A 23723-nucleotide genomic window follows, 5' to 3' on the forward strand; every position below is an offset into this window, starting at 1 on the left:
CTTTCTTTGTATCCCTAGCACTTAAAACAATGTCTTACACATAGTAAGTGCTCTTAATAAATGTTTGTTTTTTGTTTCTGTTCACTGTCTGCCAAGACTAGGGACACAAATGCAAGCACTGAGGACACAAACACAGAAAGAAAAATAGTCCCTACCCTCAGCAAGCTTACAGTTCTAATGGAGGAACACAGCAAACAAAAAGGAGCTAAAAAAGGAGGGGAAGGGATGGTTTTGACGTCCAGAGGAAGTCCAGAAGTAGGCAGCAATGATTTGTTGATCATTTTCAAGGAAATTATGAACAAAATTAATTCATTGAGTAAGAAATTGGACTAGATTACTTCCAAGGTTCCTTCCAGTTCTCTGATCCTATGAATATACATAGCATCATGTAGTTCCAGTTCAGTTTGTTGTATTTTTTTAACATGGCAGCAATAAATTCATGTTGTTTCATTATTCATAGTTTGTTATTTACAAAGACCACAACTTTTAAAAATTAAAGGGAGCATTTCTCTTATGAGGTTTATAGTCTTAACTCACACTCTTCTAACCAGCCACTACCCCCATCACCTCGCCCTGTCCTGCAATCAGTCACAGAGCTTTAAGTCAGTTGTAGATGAACATTCTACATAGAGGCCATGCTGAAAGAGATCGCAGCTAGTTCAGTTCACAGCCTGTAAACTAAGAAGAGTTCTTACCTTTTAAAATAAAGCATACGGCATAAATACTTTATAAAGCATAAAGTATTTTGAAATGTAAAAACTATTTCTTAGCTCATGAGCCATACAAAAACAGGTAGAGGACCAGGGCAGGAAGTTTGCTGATTTCTGATCTGGTCCAATCCCCTTTTTTTTACGAATGAAGAGCTGAGGCCCAGAGAGATGGATTTGTTTGCCTAAGGTCATGGTTAGTGACAGAAGAGATGAACTGACAAGAGTCCAGGCCACTGTAGAGATATGCAGTTCTTTGCATTGCATGATTGTACTTCCTGTAAGTTGTTCCTCATCAAGGTCTTTTAGGGATCCATGATCTGTTGTAAAGATTAATTAAACTTTATACCAGCTTATTTTTTCCCTGTGATACTTGGAAGGCTTTTATCAATGAGTGTGGTGGGAGTATATCTTAATGAAGCAATTAAGAAGTTGGAGCCTTATGTTTGCAGAAGGTTAGGGGTTGGTTTGTTTCTTTCTTACTGCCCAGGAATATGACTTGTTTTCCCTTCCATTGTTACTTCACTTCTCCCGTGCTGACGTCTTTCTTCGTTGAAGTTCAGCTGCTGCTCAGGTCTCCTTTCCCTATTCTGACCACTGTCACAGGAAGATAATTAACTGTGACAAGTCCTTATTCCCAGGAAGTGCCAGATTGGATTTATTTTTCATTTAACTCATAATTTTCTTATTTAGCTCCCTCAGTATTCTTTGAAGATATTTGAGGTCCTGAAGGGAAACTTGTTTTTTCTTCTTAGGTCTTAGAATGTTAGTACCATAATATCATCATGTAACTCCTGCCAATTGCTCAAATACACTGACTTTTCTAGGTTTCTCATGGCTGTGGTGTTTGCATTTCAGAGTTCCCACTCACCTCTAGTTTTTTTATCAGAAATATTTGAAAGTCCTCTATTCAATTAAAAATACATTTTTTTTCCTGTAGGGTTAAACTCCCCATTGTGCTGGGTAATTTATTCTAGTTTGTAAGCCTATGTCATTTGCCTTTTGGAATATTATATTCTAAGATCTCCATTCATTTTTAGTAGAAGCTTAAAATTCTTATTTTAAGACTTTTTTTTTCTTTGATGTGAAAGCCTCTGGATTTTGACTGACATTCCTAGGACTTTTCCTTTTAGAGTTCCTTTCAGAAGGTGATTGGTGGAATCTTTCAGATTCTGCTCTATCTGAGATGTTTTCATTTACAATTCTTGAAAGAAAAGACTCCAGTCTTAGGGAGTCATTAGATTTGTTTGGTCTGATCTATTATTAGGGAGTCCAGTAATGGGTTAGGTTTACCATGTTCTCTTTTAAGCTTTTTCTCTTTCTAAGTCTTCCCTCATTTATTATCTCTTGTTCGCTTTCTTTTAGGTGTTCATGTAATCCTTGTACTCCAGGGGCAGCTAGGTGGCTTTGTAAATAGACTGCTGGGCCTGGAGTCAGGAACACTTATTTTCTCACATTCAAATCTGACCTCAGATACTCACTAGCTGTGTGACTCTGGGCAAGTTACTTAACCCTGTTTGCCTCCGTTTCCTCATGTGTAAAATGAGCTGGAGGAGGAAATGGCAAATCACTCCAGTATATTTGCCAAGAAAACCTGAAATGGAGTCGCAAAGAGTCAGACATGGCTGAAACAACTGAACAGTGAAAATCCATTTTTCCTTTAGTCTCTGTTTTCGTTTGTTATAGTTACTCTTTTGGGGGATTTTTAAATTTGGGTAGTTTCTGATAACTATTGAGTATTTTCTTTGATTTACTGATCTCTCCAACTTTCATTCCTTTGTGCCCAAACCTGACTCCACCCCCTGCTGTGTTTTAGGGTAGAGTTCTTAAAGGCTCTCCCCATTCCAGTCAATCTTCCACTCAGCTACCAAAGTGATCTTCCCAAAGTTTAAGACTGAACATGTCATATCCTACTCAATAAACTCCAGTGGCTCCCTATTACCTTCGGGATAAAATATAAGATCCTCTATTTAGTATTTAAAGCCCTTCATACCATGGCTCTTTTTTTCCTTGCAGTCTTACATTTTACTCTTCTATTTACTCTACAAAACATCTACAATTCTAACTGTTCCTGCCACACAAAAATCCATCTTCCAACTCTCTGACCTTTCACTGGCTATACTCCATTCCTGGAATGTTCTCCCTTCTACTTCTACTTCCCATCTTCCCTGGTTTCCTTAACTCAGCTTAAATCCCACCTTTTGCAAAGGGTCTTTCCTGGTTCCCTCTCAAACCCTGTGAGACTAGCTTTCATCTACTCTGTATCGTGCATATGTATCTAGTTGTTTGCATATTGAGGTGTCTCCCCACTGAAGTATGAGCTCTTCAAGGGCAGTGACCATATTTTTATCTTTCCTTGTATTCCTAGCACTTAGCAGATTGCCATAGTAAGTGCTTAACAATTGTTTACTGACCAGCTTAAGTTAATCTGCTAAATTTATGAGATTTGCTCTTTGCCATATTCTTTTTTCTCCACATGATTTTTATACCAGGTAGACAGTTGCTTATTGCTTTGTAACCTTAATTAATTGAATTGAAGAAGTTAGATAATAAAGTTAGAAATGTTTAAGTATCATTTACCTTTTTGGTGGTTATGGGTAACATATTACAGCCTGGATCCCTTGGATTCTTCTGTGTCATCAGTGTCAAGTTACCCACATAAAAATAATTTATTAGAGTTTGGGCAATAAAATATCTGCTGGGATGAAAACAAGGTGAGTGAATTATTTAAGTAAATAAGCAACATATTTACTTGGTTGGTGATTCATTGTCATTATATTATGGATTATTAGAGCTGGAAGAAACTTCATAACATAAAATCATCTAAATATAGAATATAGAAAAAATTCAGAGAAATCTGAATTTTATAAATAAGGAAACCCAAAGAGCTATGGGAAATGACTGTCTCATAGCTATTTAGTAGGTAATAAGGCTAAAATTAGAAACTATGTCTTCTATATTGCATCCCTTCATTGATTCTCCAGGTCAACTTCTGATTATCCATGTTCATGTTGGGGTTCAAAACAAAATAATTCAAAATTCAAATCAAGTGCTCCTTTTAAGGTAGAAGATTCTAGGGAAGCTGTAAAATTTATCCTACAGGTAACCACAGAGAACCAGTTACTGACAATCCCTGTGGAGTCATTTCCTTGTTTTTATTTTTTATTTCATCCTAAGGACATACCCTAGTCTATAAGAAAACATTATATGAAATTAATAATGAACCATAGAGATACAAAAGGATAGGTCTGTATGTCTGGGGTCATCTAAATTTAAGAAGAGCAAACCTCACATATTAGATAAAGAAGCCAAAAAGTAAGGCAAAAGACAAATTGCAGCAACAGTTTGATGAACATGAATCTTTAGACTTTAGAAAATGGTATCCATTGTTTAGGTAACAATGTGACTGTGGTCTTCGGTACATGAGAAGAGGAATGATTAAGACTTTTAGTTTTGGAACAAGTTGTCTAGAAACTCCCTATCTAGAAAATCCATTTTATTACATAGATATAAAAATTCTTTAATTAAAAAGTTATTTTATTTTTCATAGTAACATGGTTTTAATATTCTTTAACAATAAGGGCATTCATTGTAATTGAATTACAATTCATTTGTTACAATGTGACAATGTGAGTGTTTTATCTCCTATGTTTTCTTTTTGGTCATTTTAGAGGTGTATTTGATGCTTCCTTGAAAATGGCTGGGTTCTATGGATTATATACTTGGTTGACTCACACCATATTTGGAATCAATATTGTCTTCATCCCGTCAGGTAACCATTATACCATAAACCCAATCGTATTGTTTTTAAAGTTATTTAGAGCATTTTGTGGAAAATTGGCGTTTTGGTTAAGTGCATGTGTTATTCCCCAGGTTTGAAGTATTACTTTTTCTAATTCTGGCTCAGAATTAGAAATCTTTGGAGAGAGTTGAACTCGGAATATGGTTTAACATATATTTTCAAACTGTCATAGTGATTGTCTAACAGCCTTGTGATTGTGTCCTATAGAATACTGTTATTGTTGTTGCTTTCTGGGGACCAAGGCTCATTGTTCCTCTACTACTTCTTGAACTATTTACACATCTTATCTGAGTTAGTCTAGCACCTTCTTTATGGATGATCTCTTTTCAAGTTCATTGTATGTATTATAGAGTTAGAGATGACCTGGCTCAGGCCCCTTATTTTTACAGATGAGGGTACTGAGACTTAGAAGGATAAAGTAACTTGTCTAAGGTTACACAGCCTGATGGTGAAATAACTGAGGTCACAACCTTGGTCTTTTGATTTCCCAGTTGAGTTTCTGTCCATTGTACCATATTCATATTACCCTCACCAATTTTTTCCTCAGTGTAGAATGGCCTCAGTTCTCACAGATTTTTTTCTTTTCTGTAGACATTTGTCATCCTGAAGGGACCTTGTCTGGAGCTGCCCTTCTGATTCCTGATTCCTTCTTTCCCCATTTATCCATGCTTAGCAGTATTTGTAATCTAATGGCCCTAACCCAACCCTACTTTAACCAAAAAGCACATAGAACTAAGAACTCAGCTACCTTATGAGTCAGTTCATTCTATTTCCAGACAGCCCTAATGGTTAGGAAATTCTTTTATTAAGCCAGAATCTTCCTCTTCCTAACTTCCATTCATTGGTTCTGATTGTTCCCTCAGAGACACATGGATCAAGGACCCTTTTCTTGAAGACAGTTTCCATGTCCCACTCCCAAGTGTTCGCTTCTACATTCTAAACATTCCCACTTCCTGTAACCAATCTTCCTGTGACATGGTTTCAGGTTTTCTCATTCTCCTGCTCTGATCTTTGCGTTCCTGACCAGGAAACCTTCTGTTTGGGGCTGCCCTGTGGATTCCATTTTATTACACAGATACAAAAGTTCTTTGTAGTTAAAAGAAGTTATTTTATTTTTCATAGTAATAAGATTTTAATACTCTATAACAATAAGGTCATTACCTTAAATTATGATCATATACTATTAAAGTAGAAATGATTCTCTCTGATAAATATTGGAAATATTACTATGTCTGAAAAAAATTTCCATTACTGAAATAGTAAAAATCGTAAAGATTGTGTTCAGAAGCACAAAAAGGTATATGGAGCAGAAATCAAAGATCCCTAAGATTATGAACATGAAAAAATAGATTTAAATCAAGGGGTTTTGTATCATGGCCTTTTGGCAGCCTGGTGAAGCCCATGTACCCTTTTTGAGAATAATATTTTAAATGCATAAAATACATAGAACTATATTGAAATAGATGACTCAGTGGATTGAGTGTTGGAAGACCTAAGTTCAAATCCAGCCTCAGATACTTACTAGCTGTGTGACCCTGATCAAGTCACTTAATCTCTGTTTGCCTAATCCACTGGATTAGGCAAATCATCCCAGTATCATTGCCAAGAAAACTCCATATGGGATCATGAAGAATTAGACACTGAAAAACAATATTGAAGTAGTCACCAGAATATTTTTTTACAAACAGGTTCATGACTTCAAGGTTTAGAAAGATAAGAAGCTTGTTTCTAGACAGGTTGCACTTGAGGTATGAGTAGGACATCTAGGTCCAGTTAATCTGAAGGCAGCTAGAAATGTTGACCTGAGGTTCATAAAGAGAGGTCAGGGCTGGAGAGATAGATTTAATATGTGGAAGTAGAAGAGGTCCAAAAACAGACCCTTGGGGAACATCCACATCTAGAGATCAGAAAGTGGACAAAGACCGAAAAGAAAAGAGAGGTAGAATAATCAGTTGGCTAGCATTTATGAATGACTATGTGCTAAGTGTTAGGGATATAAAGATGAAAATAAAACATTCCTTGTACCAAGGAACTTACATTCTATTGGGGAAAATAAGCTGTATACGTATAAGTAAATTTAAAGTAATTTGATGGGGCGAGTGAGGCATGAGCAGCTTAAGGGAACCAAGAAGAGCCTCGTGTAGGAGGTGGCGCCTAAACTGAGCTTTGAAGGACACTAGGTACTTTAGGATGTGAAAGGAAAGAATACTGTCCAGACATGGGGACAGACTGCAAATGAATGGGGATAGGAAATAGTATGTCATGCGTCAAGCAGGCCAGTTTGACCCAAATAGGTTATGATGGAGAGAAATGTGCAATATTCCTGGAAAAGCCCGAGCCAGGTTACAAAAGGCTTAGCTTTTTTAAAAAAATAAGTTTTTATTGATGTCTTTTTTTGACATCACCATAGTTTCCTTCAGTACCCTTCCTTCTTACCCTCCCAGAGAGCCATCCCCTGTTTCAAATTGAATTTTTTAAAAGAAACAAAAAAGGGGATAAAAATCAGCAGAACAGCAATACATTGAAAAAGGAGAATATTTATAATGTACAACATTTAGGGACCTCCGAAATCTGCAAAGGGATGGGGTGGGAGTGTCTTCTCATAACTCTTCTTTAGAACCAGGCTTGTTATTTATAATTTGCAACATATATGAAAGGCTTTCAGTGCTAAGCAGAGGAGTTTGTATTTTATTCTACAGATTAGAGAGGATCATTGGAGCTTATTTGAACATGGGAATGACATGGTCAAATCTAGGCTTTAGAAATTTCACTTCGCTTTAGGAGATTGCATTATAGAGGGGAAAGATTTGAGGAAAAGATACCAATTAATAGACTATGGCAGTAGCCTAAGTTAGGGGTGATAAGGGCCCTGAACTGGGCTGACAACCTTGAAAGTAGGGAAAAGGAGACTAATGGCAAGAAATGTTGTGGATTTGGCAAATGAGTGGGTATTTGGCATGAAGGGAGAATTAGGAATCTAGAATGACTTTACAGTTATGAAACTAGATAACTAGAAGGATGGTAGTGCTTTTGACATTAATAAAGAAGTTCAGAAGAGACATGGGGCGGGGGGAGGAGGGAAGATGAGTTTAGTTGGGGTATATTAAATTTGAAATGCCTATATAGGACATCAAGTTGGAAGTGTCCAGTGGTCAGGTGGTGATGTGAGAGACTAAAATTCAGGAGAGAGGCTAAGGTTGTATATATAAATTTGAGAGTTGTCTGGGAGACTACGCCTTGGGACTACACCCACAGGGAGTGGGGGAGCAGCCAGATAGGTAGGAGAAGAACCACAAGAGAACGTCATATTACATAAACATGAGAAAGTATCAGGAATTGAATTGGCAAGAGAGGGTGGTCACTGGGGTCAAGTGCTTCGTGCAAAAAGGTCAAGAAAAGGCAACTGAGTTCATTGGTCACTTTGGAAAAAGAAGTTTGAGGTGATGAGAGTCAGAATGTAGATTATAAGGCGTTTAGAAAGGAAGTAGAGGCAGTGAGTAAAGCTGGGTGTTTCTGGTGATTTAGCTATGAAAAGGGAGAGAAAGAATGATAAAATGAGGGGATGGTAGCTTCAGGAAATAGTTTTATAAGGACAGGCTTTTCTGTGTAGGCAACAGTGAAGTTTCCAACAGATAAGGAGAGATTGAAGATTAGAGAGAATGAGAGTTGATGATGGGGAAAAGTGGCAACCAAGAGAGGAGCCATTATGGAAGAGACAGTAACAAGATTCATGGAACCAAACATTTCCAAAACAAAGATAGTTTCTCCTGCTTGGAACTATGGCACGTTGAGTAGGAACACTGAAGGTTAAATGACACATTGGTGTTTAGTTTTCAGGTGTCTCACAGTCACGTCATTCTGGTAGCCCAGGTCAACTTCTTGTCTAGTTGCAAGCTTTCATTTCCTAAGTCACCAAACCTCAGTTAAGATACATAATGTCACTGAGGATCCATTTCTTTCTCTGTAGAATGACAAAGTTGGATTAAATGAGCTGAAAATTCCCTTCCGCCTCTAAATCCTGTGAACCTTAAACTCCAGGTTAGCTTAAAATTTGCATATAGAAGAGCAGCACATTCCATCTTCCCAGTTTTAGATTGGCACAGGCAATCTTCAGGCTAACACCAGGCCCTGGTTCTCTTCCTTTACATCTCCATGTAAGTAAGGGCAAGGTAGTCCTTGGGGATCACCTTCAAGAGCAGATGCCCGGAGCTTACCATATTTTGAATACATCTTCATTTTTGTCAGAAACAAGTTTTAGGTCACTTGTGAAAGAACAGTACCATCTACCCTGTTGGCAGCTTCTAGGCCCAGGAAAGAAACTTGATCATTAGCAGTTTGTCCAGGGAAGATGTTCCTGCTACTACTGGAAAGTTGTCATTGGCATTTAATTATGATTGGCACCTCTCCTGTTGGTTACAACTCCCAAAAGTGCTTCTGTCATTGGATTCTTTCAAAAACCTTTTTTAGAATAGGCATGGCAGGGGAATGATGAGGAAACTGAGTCCTGGAGAAGTGATGTGATTGCACAAGGTGGCAGCAAGTTAATGGCAGGGCTGAGGCTAAAACGTGGTCCAAATGTTCTTTGCACTTCAGCAGGCTCTGTGTGTGGGAATTCTTCAGTAAACACTCCTCCAGTTCACTGAAGCTTGACTTCAGTTAATCAGTTTAACCTTCACTTATTGTTTTAATCCGTTAATCCAGTACACTACATTCCTCTAACATTCCAGCGAATTTGAATTATTTTACTGTATGTGAATGGGAGGGGGGAAGGGGTCCTACTGCAAAGAATTAAGAGTTTTGCTTACTATTTTTCTACGGTATGAAGTTTATTTTCTTTTGACTTTATCAGCATTAGCAGCAATTCTTGGAGCAGTACCATTTCTAGGAACATATTGGGCAGCAGTACCTGCAGTCCTAGACCTGTGGCTTACTCAGGGAGAAGGATGTAAAGCCATCTTGCTTCTGGTTTTTCACCTCTTACCAACTTACTGTGTAGATACTGCAATCTACTCTGATATATCAGGGTAAGTATTTCACAAAGCTAAAAGCAGTATTAGTTGTAATTCTATCAGTGTCTTCACATCTTGATAAAAATTCTGTTTTAAATAATTTTGAAAGGTTTTTTAAGGCTTCTTTACTCCAGCAGGCTTTGTGTTTCTGTTGCCATTGTAAAACTTTAATAAATACTGACTTCATAAAATAGGGCTATTTATGTTGCCTAAGAAACATATTTGGTGTACAAATGGACTTCACTAATACTGAGATGTGCAAGAATGGACATAAAAAATAACATTCAGAAAATGAACCAACAAGCATTTATTAAATGTCTATTCTGTGCCAAGGACTATATTAGACATTGAATTGGAAAGTAAAGTGAGCCAGTCATGTGACAAGAATGAGAAAGAACAGATAGGCTGTGTGCTGCATTTACCCATGAAAAGTTAAAAGACTCAGAGGAAGACCTCTTATTCGGTCGGGGAATGTCATGGAGATTCTTTAAAGGAAGGTACAGGTATGAATTGCCCAGGATGAAAAGATGGTGATGAGTTACAATCCGTACCACTGGAGTGAATATCTATGTCAGTATGATCACAGATCCATTGAAGATTTAAAGTAGGGAAGTATATGACAGAATGTCAGAATAAAGGAAAATTTTGGACAGACTCACGTTTTAGTGGTGTCTTCTGTGGGGGGAACAATATTACCAGATCTATACCAAAATGAAGAGTCAGCATTTCATTTTAGAACTTTTCCATTAAAAAAAAAACTTTTAAAAATCAAATATCTACATGTTTATATAATTTTCCTTGTCTCATCTAATAATTGCAGCTCTTTTTGTTGTTGTTTAATTTTGTTCCTGACCTGTGAGGAAGTCCCAACATAGGCATTCCATTGATGCAGATCAGCAACGCAACTTGCAATTTTAGAGTTGCCCGGGGCAGCAGAGGTTAAGTGGCTTGCCCATGTCATAGAGGCAGGCCCCAGGCGTTCCCTTATTCCATGGTTAACCTTTTATTTTTCACATCACTCTAACCCTTGGTTTCAACACAAACCTTTAATTTTGATATGGAGCAATTCCATTTCAGCCTAATTCTCCTATAACGTATCTTCTGGGGAGAAAGAGCTATATCTCCCTCTCTTGAAAAAAAATTTTTTTTCTCAAGTATTTGTAAATGTTAAGGTTTGGGGATTTTTTTAAGGCAGAGAACTTTAGAAAGTAGTTTATGTCAGAAGCCTGTGACAAGTTGTAAATTCTGCTAGAAAACTGTTAGAACAAAGAAAACATTTCCCATATTAATTGAGCATTAATTAGAGAGGGAAGGTTGATTAGAACTGATGTGATATTCAGGACAGAGAAACATCTCTTTGATTATAAAAAGACTACCACATTGTTTTGCTGTAATCTGGAGACTTTTAACAGCTTCTTGTCTATGTATGTGCACACACAATAGTAATCCTTACATCCAAGGAACATGAAACAGAGAAAACCACAGGAAGAATCCTTGATCCCTAAAATAAAGCACAGAAAGAGGTATTATTTAAGAGTGCTACAAACTGGTTAGGAAAGCTAAAGAAGGAAATCAATACCTTGACTTCTCCCCAGTAAATTAGAAATAGACGAGTAAAGACTCTTGCTGCTAAACTGCTCTAAAGAAAGATCAAAGCAGGAGAATAGGTCACAGATTTACAGCACATGAGGCCTGGAAAATTTTAATACATTGAGCACACGCAAGAGAAAGTTAGAGGTTTCTCAAACTACAGACGACTAGAGTTGTAGCAGTGATTGTTTAACTGGTAAAATATACTGGAAAAGAATATTTTTTTAATATATTCATTTTATTTATTTTTAATGTTCTACAATCACTACCATAAAACTTAGATTTTTTCCTCCTACCTATCCCTACTACCCCCCTCCCTCCCCAAGACGACATACAATTCTATATAGGATCTACACATACTTTCCTATTGAATACATTTTCACTATACTCATGCTGTGTAGAAGAACTAAAATAAATCATATAACACACCAAAACATAATACACACACACACACACACACACACACACAAAATGATCTGCTACATTCTGCGACTGAATTCCATAGTTCTTTCTCTGAATGTGGAAGGCATTTTGCCTTAGAAGACCATTGGGAATTTTTTTTTTCTTTATGTCCTTGCATTGCTATGAAGATCCAAGTCTACCAGAAAAAACTCTCATACACTGTGGTCATTGCTGTGCACAAAGTTCTCCTGGTTCTGCTCCTTTCACTCAGCATCAGATCATATAAGTCTTTCTAGGCCTCTCTGAAGTCTTCTTCTTCATCGTTTCTTATGGCGCAATAGTATTCCATTACGTTCATATAACATAATTTATTCAGCCATTCCCCAATTGATGGGCATCCCCTTGATTTCCAGTTTTTGGCCACTACAAAGAGTGCTGCTATAAATATTTTTGTACATGTGGGACCCTTTCCCATTTTTATGATCTCTTGGGGATACAGTCCTAGAAGCGATATTGCTGGGTCAAAGGGTATGCACATTTTTGTAGCCCTTTGGGCATAGTTCCAAATTGCTCTCCAGAATGGTTGGATGAGCTCACAGTTCCACCAACAATGAATTACTGTTCCAGTTCTCCTCTCCAACATTTATCATTTTCCTGTTCTGTCATGTTTGCCAATCTTATAGGTGTGATGTGGTACCTCAGAGTTATTTTGATTTGCAGCTCTCTAATCAAAAGTGATTTAGAGCATTTTTTCATATGATTATAGATATCTTTAATTTCTTCCTCTGAAAATTGCTTGTTCATATCCTTTGACCATTTATCAATTGGGGAATGACTTGTATTGTTGTACATTTGACTCAGTTCTCTATATATTCTAGAAAGGAGGCCTTTATTCCCGAGATTAGCTGTAAAAATTCTTTCCCAATATACTACATCCCTCCGAATTTTGGTTGCATTGGGTTTGGTTGTGCAAAAATTTTTCAGTTTAATGTAATCAAAATTATCCATCTTGCACTTCATAATGCTTTCTGTCTCTTTAGTCAAAAATTCTTCCCTTCTCCATAAATCTGATAAATACACTATAACATGCAGAATATTTTATTTTTACCCTGGCATTATATTTCCTCAAGTCTTGCTCCTAATTTTGTGTCATTATTTATAATTAAAAAATAAGAAATACTTATGCTATTATTTTAATAATATTTAAAGTAGGACTGACATCATTGGGGAATGAGGCATTTCCCATGTGTGAATTTTCTATAATGGAAATGTACTTATTTGACCTCCCTGTCTTTTTTTGAAAACATTAACCATTTTTGATGGAAATCTTTGTTTTTTCACTCCACATCTGTGACTTCATTAGTGTAAGGAAACTACCCCTACTTGTGCAGATGGGCAACTGATCTCTATATAGCCTTGGTCTTAATTATCTGGGACACTGAGAAGTTGTGACTTGCACAGTCACATAATCAGTATGTGACAAAGATGGGACTTGAACACATGACGTATTAACTCCCAAGTCTCACTGTTCATCCACTATCTCACTCTGGTTCATGAAAGTCTTTATACAAAATGTACATTACAGACCACCCTGCTTTCTCGGAGTAGACTCAATATGATCTTTTTTTTGATGACCTAAAGATTATCATTAAGAACAACTTGTACTGTAGAGGGGGAGGTGTAGGAAGAGGATTGGAGAGAAGGGGAAGAAAAGAGATAAGGAGAAGGAAATCGGCACTGATAGAGTGCTTGCTCTATGCCAGGCACTGTGTTAAGGGCCTTTTAAAAAAACATATGATCTCATTTGATCCTTACAAAGTAGAATAACATCCCCAAGCAGACAGGGTAAGTGACCTGTCCAGGGTTGCACAGCTAATAAAGTGTCTGAGGCCAGATTTGAATTTAGGCCTTCTGACTCCAGGCTCATTGCTTTATCCACTGTGCCATCAGCAGCCTCTACTATACAGTCGTATCTTCTTGGTTTAGAGCTCCTACTTAAACTGCTTCAGCCTTTTGTGCTAAAGATCTAGATATGAAAGTAGCTTACTGTTCTGGAGTGCTTTACACTTAAAAAGAACTTTCATCACAACAGCCCTATGAGGATATATGATGCCAGTATTATAATCCTTTTACAGATGATGAAATTAGGGTGCAGAGTAATGCACTGGCTTGTCCTTGATTAACCAGGCATAGCTCCTGACTCCCAAGTCCATTGTGATTTCCACTGTACCACATTGCCTACAAGAGAGTGGTATGATCCTGTGAGGCTAGACAACAGACAGAAAAATGTTTTTCACAGTTCCTCATTCTCTCTGTTGTCTACTGTTCTTTACTCAGTGTACACATTACCTTATTTTACACCCTTTTTTGGAATATTCTAGGGATGATGCTCACCTGGGCAATACCATGTTTCTCATTTGGAAAGAGTTTTTGATTTGAAGCCAGAGGACCTGGATTCATATCTGCACCCCATCACTAACTGAGTAAATGCAGGCAAATCTCACCTTCTTAGTGCACCACAGGTTTCTAGACTTTTTCCCACTTGTCTTCAGTTTCATTATTTAATTCCAGATGGTTCAAATTACCAGAAGTCTGATCACCAAAGAAGTGGGGCAAGGGTTTTTTTGTTGTTTTTTTTTTTTTTGAAGAGACTAGGCCTATAGCACATTTCTATAGCACAAGAAATGACAAATGAGTAAACTCTCTTTATTAATATATATTCTCTTCAGCTTACAATCTTGAAGACTTTTCCTAGATTGTGGGTCATTATTGTATTTTTTCCCATTAAAATAACATAATGGAATTGTATTTTACTGATCTGTTAACCCATGCAACTGTATTCCTCCGACACCACTGTTCCACTGGTACCAATGATCCAAATCATAGGAATAATGTTCTAGGAGTAAATAATCCATTTCTCTAATGCTGATCTTCCCATTCAAACTTATTACATGGGCATGCAACTTCTGTAAATTAAGCTGATTATAATCAGCCCTCAAATGCTCACATGAATTCATCAACTTGGATATTCCCTCCAACAATGCACATCACAACTAATCCTTGGCCATCCCATCCTGTGCAGCTCTTGTCCATGTCCTCCTATAATTTCACCATGAGCCTCCCACCCCCTACTCCTCCCTTAGAGGGGTTTTCATTACTTTCTTCTCAGATCTCAGTTAACTGCATTAATTGAGGAAGGAGTGGAGAGATAATGGTACTGAGTATTAAACATTTCCTATGCTATTTTTCATGATTTGAATTTACTCTTAAAATTTATGCTTTTTATTTCATTTTTTTGAAGAACTGTTTTCAAATTGACATGAATTTTTTAAAAAATGTTTTCTTAAAAGGTAGATTTATTTCGAACAGCAGTACAATCAGCTGAACTTGCTTAGTAATTATTGACGTTTAAATTAATTTCAGTGCATAAACTATAGTGATTTTTCAGGAATTCACTGTGTGACCTCCTTAACGTTCTCTCTCATTTACTTAGGGCTATATTATGGTTTTTATTCTGTTTTTTCTGGTTAATTTTTTTAGATTACTTTATATAGATCTTAACAGATTTCCCTGCATACCTCATATCTGTTAGTCTTAATTACATTATAGCAGTATCTTTCAAAATTTTTTTTGGTTCAAAGCACAGTATTAATTCCCATAGGGATTTTTTTCCCTTTGTATCACCAATGATTAGCACACTGTTCGACATATAGTAGGTGTGTATATATATATATATATATATATATATATATATATATATATATATATATATATATATATATATACTGACTGATTAACTGACCGTAGAAATCACAGCACAATATAAAAGTCAAGAAATTTAAGTATGTATGAGATTGCAAGTATAAGTGCTACACAGTTCCAACATGTTTAGCTAAAACTTAATGTACATCATCTGAGAACCACTGCATTATAATAACCACTGTGTAAGGCACTACAATTTAGTTAGCCGTTTGGACTTTTAGATTGTTTCCAGTTTTTGTCTTTTCAAATAACATTGCTATGAAAATCTTTTTACAGATAGCTCTTTTGTTTTTTATTACATTTTCAGGGTATATTCCCAACCATGGAACTATTGTGTCAAAGAGTGTAATTTTTTTTTTTAATTTTACTTTTATTTTCAGTTCCAAATTCTGTCCCTCCACCACTCATTGAAAAGTCAAGAAATATGATACCCATTATACATGCAAAACATATTTCCATATTGGTCATTTCCCCCCTCAAAAAAAGTGATTAATTTTGTAATTTGTCCTCTCCAGAAAGATTTTAAAATATGAAATTAAGCCAGCAGTATATAAGTGTACCTTTCCTCCTCAGCCTTGCCAGAGTTGTGTATTGTTACTTTCAATCATGTTCACCTGTTTTCTGAGTGATGTGATGCCTCAACATAGTTTTAATTTGCATCACTCTGATTATTAAGGAAGTGGAGCTTTTTTTGGAGTGATTATCAGCATAGTCTATTTCCTTTTTTAAAAAATTCTTTTCATATGCTTTGACCATTTCTTTGACTAGAAGTTGACTTTTTAGCAGTTCCTTAGCTTTTAGATGTCAAGTTTTTAATAGCCATGTTCGTCCAACAGATAAATCCTTCCATGTGCAATCTGTTTGTGTTGTTATTGCAGAGGAGGCCATCCTTACTTAACTGGGTTAGCAGTGGCTGGTGGAGCATACTACCTGGGCCTGGAAGGAGCGATCATTGGCCCCATCCTTCTCTGTATACTCGTAGTCGCCTCTAATATCTATAGTGCCATGTTACTGAGTCCTACGAACCCTCTGCCCACCCCAGGTCAGACAACGTGGCATCCCCAGACACAACAGTAAGTTAAGTTAGAGAAATATCTCTAAAGTAAGTATGAATATGGACTTATAACTGATGTTTTTCCTGTTTTCCATGAAGTTTGATTTCATCAGTTAAACAGCAGGTAGATATTTGAGTGTTTACACTGTATTCACAGCTGGAGAGGATATGAAAACAATTGTAGCCTAGCCCTGCCTTTCAGGAATTTATAGTCTCGTTCCTCTCGTTCAGCTGAAGTTAGACAACAAATTTCTTGTGGAGCTATTCTAAAATCCTCTTAAATTTGTGTTCTGTTTATGTATGAGTCATTAAATTGTTGAACGTAGCATTCCCTTATGAGTTAGAGCTTTAGAGCTGGTTCTACATTAAACTCATAGTTTATAGGCAAAAAGAAAGGAGGAATGAAGTTTCTTTAAAAAGAATGAAAGGAGACAGAGGCATTCAGGTGCAAAAAGCTTTTTTAAAAATTCACACCTGGCCCTTTTGTTGCTTTTGCCTCTTGATGATGATAATAAAATGAGATGTGGCTATTCGTTATTTAATAGAATAAGAAGTTACTGCTCTTTTATCCTTGGTCAAAAAAAGTGAGATCCAGAAAGCACTAGAAATACTGTTATCTAAGTTTTGGGTTGAAATTAAAATAATTTTACAAAAGATTTTGATCAGCTTACCCATGTAACCTAACCAAAGAATTAAAAATTCATTAATTCTGCTATCTAGTTAGGTCTTTGCTTCTCAAGGATTAGGCACCACTCCTACATACACATTTTTTGCATCCCTGATAAGTACTTTTACTTTGCATAAAAATAAGTATTGTGGAGGGGAGGAGCTGTTGCTATGTTGAATATTCAACTCGCTGTGATGAATTTGAAGCTAGGAGATTTTTCACATTGTTTTCACAATTTGCTTCAATTTGATTTCAAATTTCTGTATTTTAAAAAGGATGAAAGGTAGTATAGTATTATTGGAAGGAGTATTGAAGGAAAAATAATATTGAACTGGTTTCAGTCATCGTTCTACTAGGAATGAATGACATCGAGCAAGATGCTTCTCTCCTCTAAATATGTTTCCTCTTTAGCAGTTTTACTGAGTGAATCTCTTCCAGCTTTAATATTCTATGTTTTATTCACCTATACTCTATGCTTAGCTATAATTAATATTTCCAAAAAGATTGTCAGATGGCCTAGATAAGGTATTGTCTGTCTTGTATCGATCTCCTTCTATCTCTTTACCCAAGCAGAATATTTTATATATTTCTTAGACAGATGGAATACCTGTGAATTTCAAAATTACCTATGTTCCATATCATTAATATTTTCAAAGGGCATCACAAGTAAGAGTGCCTGAAAAGTGCTTTTAGCTAGAAGTGCCATTAATAAGCAAGTGTTCTGGCATACAAGTAAGTGTTAATCTAAGCTCCCCAAAGCTATGGTATTCAAAAAGCCTGATAGAGTTTATAAGTGGATTTGCCTTTAGTTGCAGAAATACAGCTCTGTTTAAATAGAATTTCTTTCCCCAAAACATGAACTGTTTCCTAGGGTTTGGGTTTTGTTTTTGTTTTTGTTTTTGTTTTTTGTTTCAGAATGTAACGCCAGGATACAAAATTCACTCAGGAAAGGCTCTTAGGACCATAAAGAAAATCACCGTGGTCCTTGAGTCCTGGCACATTCACCCTACCTGAAGATAGGCAAAAAGATGGAATTCTGCTAAGAATTCCCTGGCAGGGTATTAGGAACTATTAGACAAGTAGCAGCAAGTATGCTTTCTCCTGCACCAAAAATGACTGCCAGGGCAAGCTCAGCCTTCCCTAAAGCCACAAGAAGCCATGTATATTGTAAGCAATTCCATCCCCACCCACCTAAAAGTTGCCATTTTAATAGTTTTTAGATATGTTCATTACAGGCATAAAAGGACTATAAATTTTGTAATTGATTCATAATCTGTCAGAGATAGAAGAGACGTCCAACCCATCTCTGTTTTTTTTACAGGTAGGGAAACTGGGTCTTTATATTTTGGCTTAGGTTAAATATAAGTGTAATAATATAAATATGAGTTGCTTCCCTGCTGTTAGATTTCCTCTTGAAAAAGTAAACAATTTTCATTGAAGTAAAGACATTTTCTTATGTTACCACTTTCAGAAGAATTTCTGAAGATCCAAAATCATCAGAGTGATACTGCAGGAACTTCTTTAAGAAATTCTCCTTTCAGTGAGTTCAGAACAGCCATGAACTTCTTCTGTCCTTCCAGCTATGATGATCAAAGAAGGCCCAGAGAAGTAGCATTTTGGAAAACAAAGTGTGTCTACTGGCCTCTATGGAGCGCTCTGATGTGCAAGAAAGAACAAATGCTGCTGATGGATTTGTATATTATAGCGGAGAAACTTGTTTGATGACTTATTTTTTAGAAAATGACCCTGAAAAGTTTTAAGTTATACACTGGAGTCCTGGCTGTTACCTGCTAGAACAGTTGACTTGAATATTGTCCTTTGTGGTCATCGGTTTTGTTCGGATAGCTTTGAAAAGGGACAATCCTAGCTGGTTTTTTTCCTGAATGTCAAGGGAAATGAAGGATGTATGTGCTTCCAGTCATTTTAAGAGCTCTAAAGTACCTGTCATTAAAAGTGAATAGAACACAATTAATTTATTCTGCTTTAAGAAATTTGTTTTAAAATTTTTCTGTAATAACCACTTTTCCATGAAGAGTGCTTTCAAGAAACTTAAGAGATTTACAGCATCCAGCTGTGTGAGAAAGAAGGATGATGCTCTTTCCACCTTCCTTCCCTGCCTCTTTACGATTGTGAAGAAAAAACAAACTGGCATGAAAACACCTGACTTGGAATTTAGTTTTTACCCCTAGGTGACCCAGAAAGACTTCCATAAGGAGAAAGATGTAGCCACATCCTTAGTATTGAAATGAAGTACTTTTTTGAGCTGCTTTTGCTAGCCCTGCAATTATTTTTAAAAATAGGATGTACAATTATGCATTTTTCCCCCCTGCGTTTTAAATGAGGATATCAAGTAAAGTAATGGTTTGATTTCTAAATCCAGTTTTTCTTCACATTTGCAATTCTGCTCACATTGTTTATTTATTTTTAATAATAATGATGCCTTAAGTTTATAGGACATACTTAACTTTTTAAAGCATTGTTATTACTGTTACCATTTTTCATCTGTACAGATTGAGATAAGGATGTAGCAGGTATTATTGTCCCTATTTTACAGATAAGAACATTAAGGGCATGCTTTGTTTTATGGCTGGAAGGTTCCTTAGTCATCAGATGCTCCCCCCTTGTTTTGAAGATGAGGAAACTGAGGGCCAGAATAGTTAAATGACATGCCCAGGCTCTTGCATGTGGTAAAGTGCTGGTGTTAGCATTGGAATCCAGGTCTTCTGACTCAAAAAAACTCATGTACTTTCTGCTGTTCTACACTGCCTACTGAATGCTTCAGAATATATAATTTAATCAGTATGGATACTTGCTGCAAATTTATAACACTTACACACCTTCGTCTTTATTAAAAGAATCTCATGAGTTATTATGATCATAAAACTTTAACTAGCTAGTAGCCAACTTCCTGGTGATGTTGAGGCTCTCTGAATTTAGTTGAGCTTGTCTTTGGTTGGCAAAAACCTTCCAGAACTTGTATTCCATTGGCATAGCTTACCATAATAGAATATAAGAAGAGGATTTCAGAAAAGGGACATTTTTAGAGTATTTTATGTTGGTTTACAAAGCTTGTAGTGAGTTTTTTTTTTCTTACTTCATAATGTATTCAGTTGGTATCAGCATTAAACCAGATTTCAATAGATGGCTATTTTGTAGTTTCTTCCACAAAACACTAGATCCTTTAAACTTAATTCTCCATCTAGATAATATTCAACTGAGTACAAAAATCACAAAAGGTAATCCTGTTTTAGTACATCAGTCCTGAGGGGTTTAGACTTCAGGTAGACTATCAAATGACAGGCAAAATAAAAATCAAATACATACTCTATTTGCTGTCATGAAATTTGCTCAAAAGTAGGATATAGAAAATTTCTGTTACATTAAGGGCTTGTCTAGAGGTCCCCAACTGTAGAACAGCAGGCTGATCTTTCTGACTGCACCCCCATTTTCTTATTTTGTGCCTTTTCTATTTACAGCCTATGTGACCTAAGGCAAGTAACATTATCTCCATGGGCCTCCATTTCCTTTTAGAAGTAATCTAATTAATGAGATGATTCTCCAGTCACTGATTCTCTGCTTTTCAGTTGGTGCTCCTCCCACTCCTCCCACCTTAATATGCGCTCCAAATATATGTCTCCAGTATTCTTACATCAAGGAAGAGACAAGAACAGACTTAAAAGTGTTGTGAGTTTCTTCGTAACATTTTTAAAAATAAAAATGATGGCATATTTGGTACCGATAAATTAGAGCTCACCAAAAAGCAGTTAAGCATGCCTTTATGCTACTGCAGAAAAGAAATTGTTTAATTTTTAAAAACAGCCTGAAGTTGTTACTGATGTGCTCCTTTTCTGAGGTCTATGAATTGGAGCTTTTCAGATGTTTAGTTGGTTTGTGTAACATACTGTGGCAAATGCAGCTCTTGTATTTTACTCTGAATGTGCGTGTGTGTGTGTGTGTGTGTGTGTAGAGAAAGAGAGCAAGAGAGAGTATGTGTGTGTTTATACACACACACACACACACACACACACACACACACACACACACACACACACAGATGCTTCTCCACACTAATGATATGACATAACAGTAAATTGAAGAGATCTGCCCAAGGTCTTTTCATTGTCTGTCCACCTTTCACCTTTCATTCTTCATTTACTGAACTCCAGCCTGTGTGCATGGCCTGAGCTAGAGGCTAAGGAAGATACAAAGATGAATGAGGAAGTAATTGCCCTCAAGGAGCTTCTAATCTTTGTTCAAGACAAAATTTTTAATTATACCTAAATAGGGTTCAAACACAAATATTTTGTTCAGTTACTACGGATGATTCTATAATGGTAGTTAACACACATGTACATCTATAGAAGTAGTAGAAATCATGCAAAACATTATTTATTACGACTCTTGAGAATTATTTAATTTCATCTAAATAAGTTGTAAATTGAATAAGAAACACAAATGGCAATAACTATCCCCACAACATCGGTTATATGAATTGAGCATTTAGTAAGAAGTAGCCTGCACAGTGAAGCCAGGAAGACCTGGTTCAAGTCCTCCCTTTGGCATTATGCCTGTAAGGACCCTGAGCAGATGCTTAATCTTAGGGTTCTTCCCCGCTTGATAAGACTATAAATTAGAGAGTGTCACCCTGACTTGGTAGAGATAGTTTCCTTACCTGGGAGAGCTCTATACCAGTGAGATCACAGGACCCTTTTATTGAGTTCCTGCCATGTCTACAGGGATGGGCTAGATTCAGAAACGAAAAAACACAGTTCCTACCCTTAAGGAGCCTACAGTCTGGCTAGGGTAAAAGTGTGTACAGAGGAAAGTGTAATGCAGGTGCTAACAAGATAAACAGATAGGAAAGCTCTAAAACCAGTTGAGACACTGGGAAAGAAGATGATGTATGATATAACCTTTGTGTTCACCCCCCCATTAAGGAAATGTGGCCCAACTTCTAATATTCAATTGCTATATTGTATGCTATATAACTAATAATATATTAGTTACTATGTTCACAAGACCTTCATTTGCCTCTATTAAATATTCCTAAATCATCTAACAGGAGAGTTGAGTAGTTGTGAGGCATCATTAATCATAGATAGAATTCCCATTCCAGTTCAGTCATTCACTTTGCAAGCCTGGGCAAAATTACTTAAACTGTGAGCCTCAGATCCCTCATCTACAAATTAAGGATAGTCCTACCCTGTCTTGCAGGATTTTCATGAGGCTTAAATGGCAGACTATTTGTAAAAGCACTTTACAAACTGTAAAGCACTGTACAGATGTAAGGTAGTGTTATCGTTACCGTTACTGTGATTTCACTGACATGGTCATTATTTCTTGACTATTCGGAAGTACCAAAAATGTGTTACCAAGTACCTGCTGTACCCACTATATTTATTATCTTTTGAAATAACTCCACATTTTCATCTCAGGTTGTACCAAGCCCCAGAATTACCCACCTATCAGAAGGTATAAGCATGTTCAATACTTAGTTCCTAATATTCAGTTCTAAGAAAGATGATTCAGATGACCTTCCATCTCTGATCTGGGCAGGTTAACTTCTCAAGCACCCAGAGTTCTGTCCATATTGCAATCCTAAGCTTCTAATCCTTCTGTGGACCTGAGTTGCATTCCAATGGAAGTATCTTCTGCCCAGTGCTTTCAAGTTTAGGTAACAGCTGACGAGAAGTAACATTTCATTTTTTTTTTTAAATTAACGTGTCATTGTGTGTTTAGGCTTAAAGATGTTTTATCTTTTGAAGTGAATGATTTGAACACACATTGTGTCTAAAACCACTAAGCAGCTTCTTTAGTGTACAAAGAAGGTGATTACTTCCCCGAATTCTCCTACAGTCAGACCACATTTGGAGTATAGTAAATTGTATTCAGTTCTAGATGTCACATTTTAGCGGGAGAGTTCCTAGGAGAGTATCCTAGCAGGATAGTAAGAATGCTTAAAACCAAGCCACAAGGGATAACTAGGGATGTTTAGAATTATTTTTTTAAATCTTGAAGGGTTGTCATATAAAGGAAGGATGAGATCGTCTTTTAGGCCTCAGAGAGGAGAATTAAGACCAGTGGGCAGAATCTCTAAGGAGGCAGCTTCTTAACCATTAGAACTGCCCAAACATACAGTGGGCTGCCTTCTTTAATAGTGGGTTTCCTGTCACTGTAGGTTTGTATGAGAAAGCTGGTTGGCATCCTTTTTGGAGCACAAAATTCCATTTGTAGAAGGGGTTGTCCATTATAACCTCTGAGGCCCCTTCCAACTATTAAGATAGCTAGTTCCTAGCACATACTAAGCACTTAATAAATGTTTTCTTTACCTAAGTTATTTAAAATAATCAAAACTGTTTTAAGCCAAAATACTTCATCTGCTTCCTAATGCTTTGTATCTACCTGAAGCAAATCTTTATCAAGGCTTTTGTGAGATATCTGTAATGGAAATGTGAATTAATGAATCCATTATTATCATCTTATGAAATCCTGTAATAAATTTCATAGGTTTCACTGGTAACAGTAGTTTTAAGTTCAGACTTTCATATTGTTTGTTAGATCCTTAAGCTGTTATGACAAATAGTTCCTTTATTACATGCAAGGTATTTTCTTGAACTGTTGAATTTTTCAGTATTAGTCCTGCCATGTTATAACATATCATATCCTGTTTATACACAGTAGTTAAGTTATTTGTTCCTCATAACAAGTAAGGCAAGTAACATCTCTGTTT

The 23723-nt window shown here is 36.5% G+C and overlaps 1 protein-coding gene across 3 annotated transcripts in view; it reads left to right on the plus strand.

Annotated features, from left to right (window-relative positions):
- Positions 1-20135, plus strand: part of TMEM245 (transmembrane protein 245) — a 93666-nt gene extending 73531 nt beyond the window's left edge. For 2 of the 3 annotated variants that reach the window (XM_072604332.1, XM_072604342.1), the window contains 4 exons: positions 4379-4479; positions 9359-9533; positions 16151-16345; positions 18465-20135. In XM_072604332.1, the coding sequence (XP_072460433.1) occupies positions 4379-4479; positions 9359-9533; positions 16151-16345; positions 18465-18498 (505 nt within the window). In that variant the 3' untranslated portion in view covers positions 18499-20135. Of the gene's footprint in view, positions 1-4378; positions 4480-9358; positions 9534-16150; positions 16350-18464 lie in introns of those variants that run through there. The other variant, XM_072604350.1, reaches the window with a different exon arrangement.
- Positions 20136-23723: the final 3588 nt, after the last annotated feature.

The sequence above is a fragment of the Notamacropus eugenii genome, chromosome 1 (genome assembly GCF_028372415.1).
Source record: "Notamacropus eugenii isolate mMacEug1 chromosome 1, mMacEug1.pri_v2, whole genome shotgun sequence".
In the NCBI taxonomy this organism is placed as follows: domain Eukaryota; kingdom Metazoa; phylum Chordata; class Mammalia; order Diprotodontia; family Macropodidae; genus Notamacropus; species Notamacropus eugenii.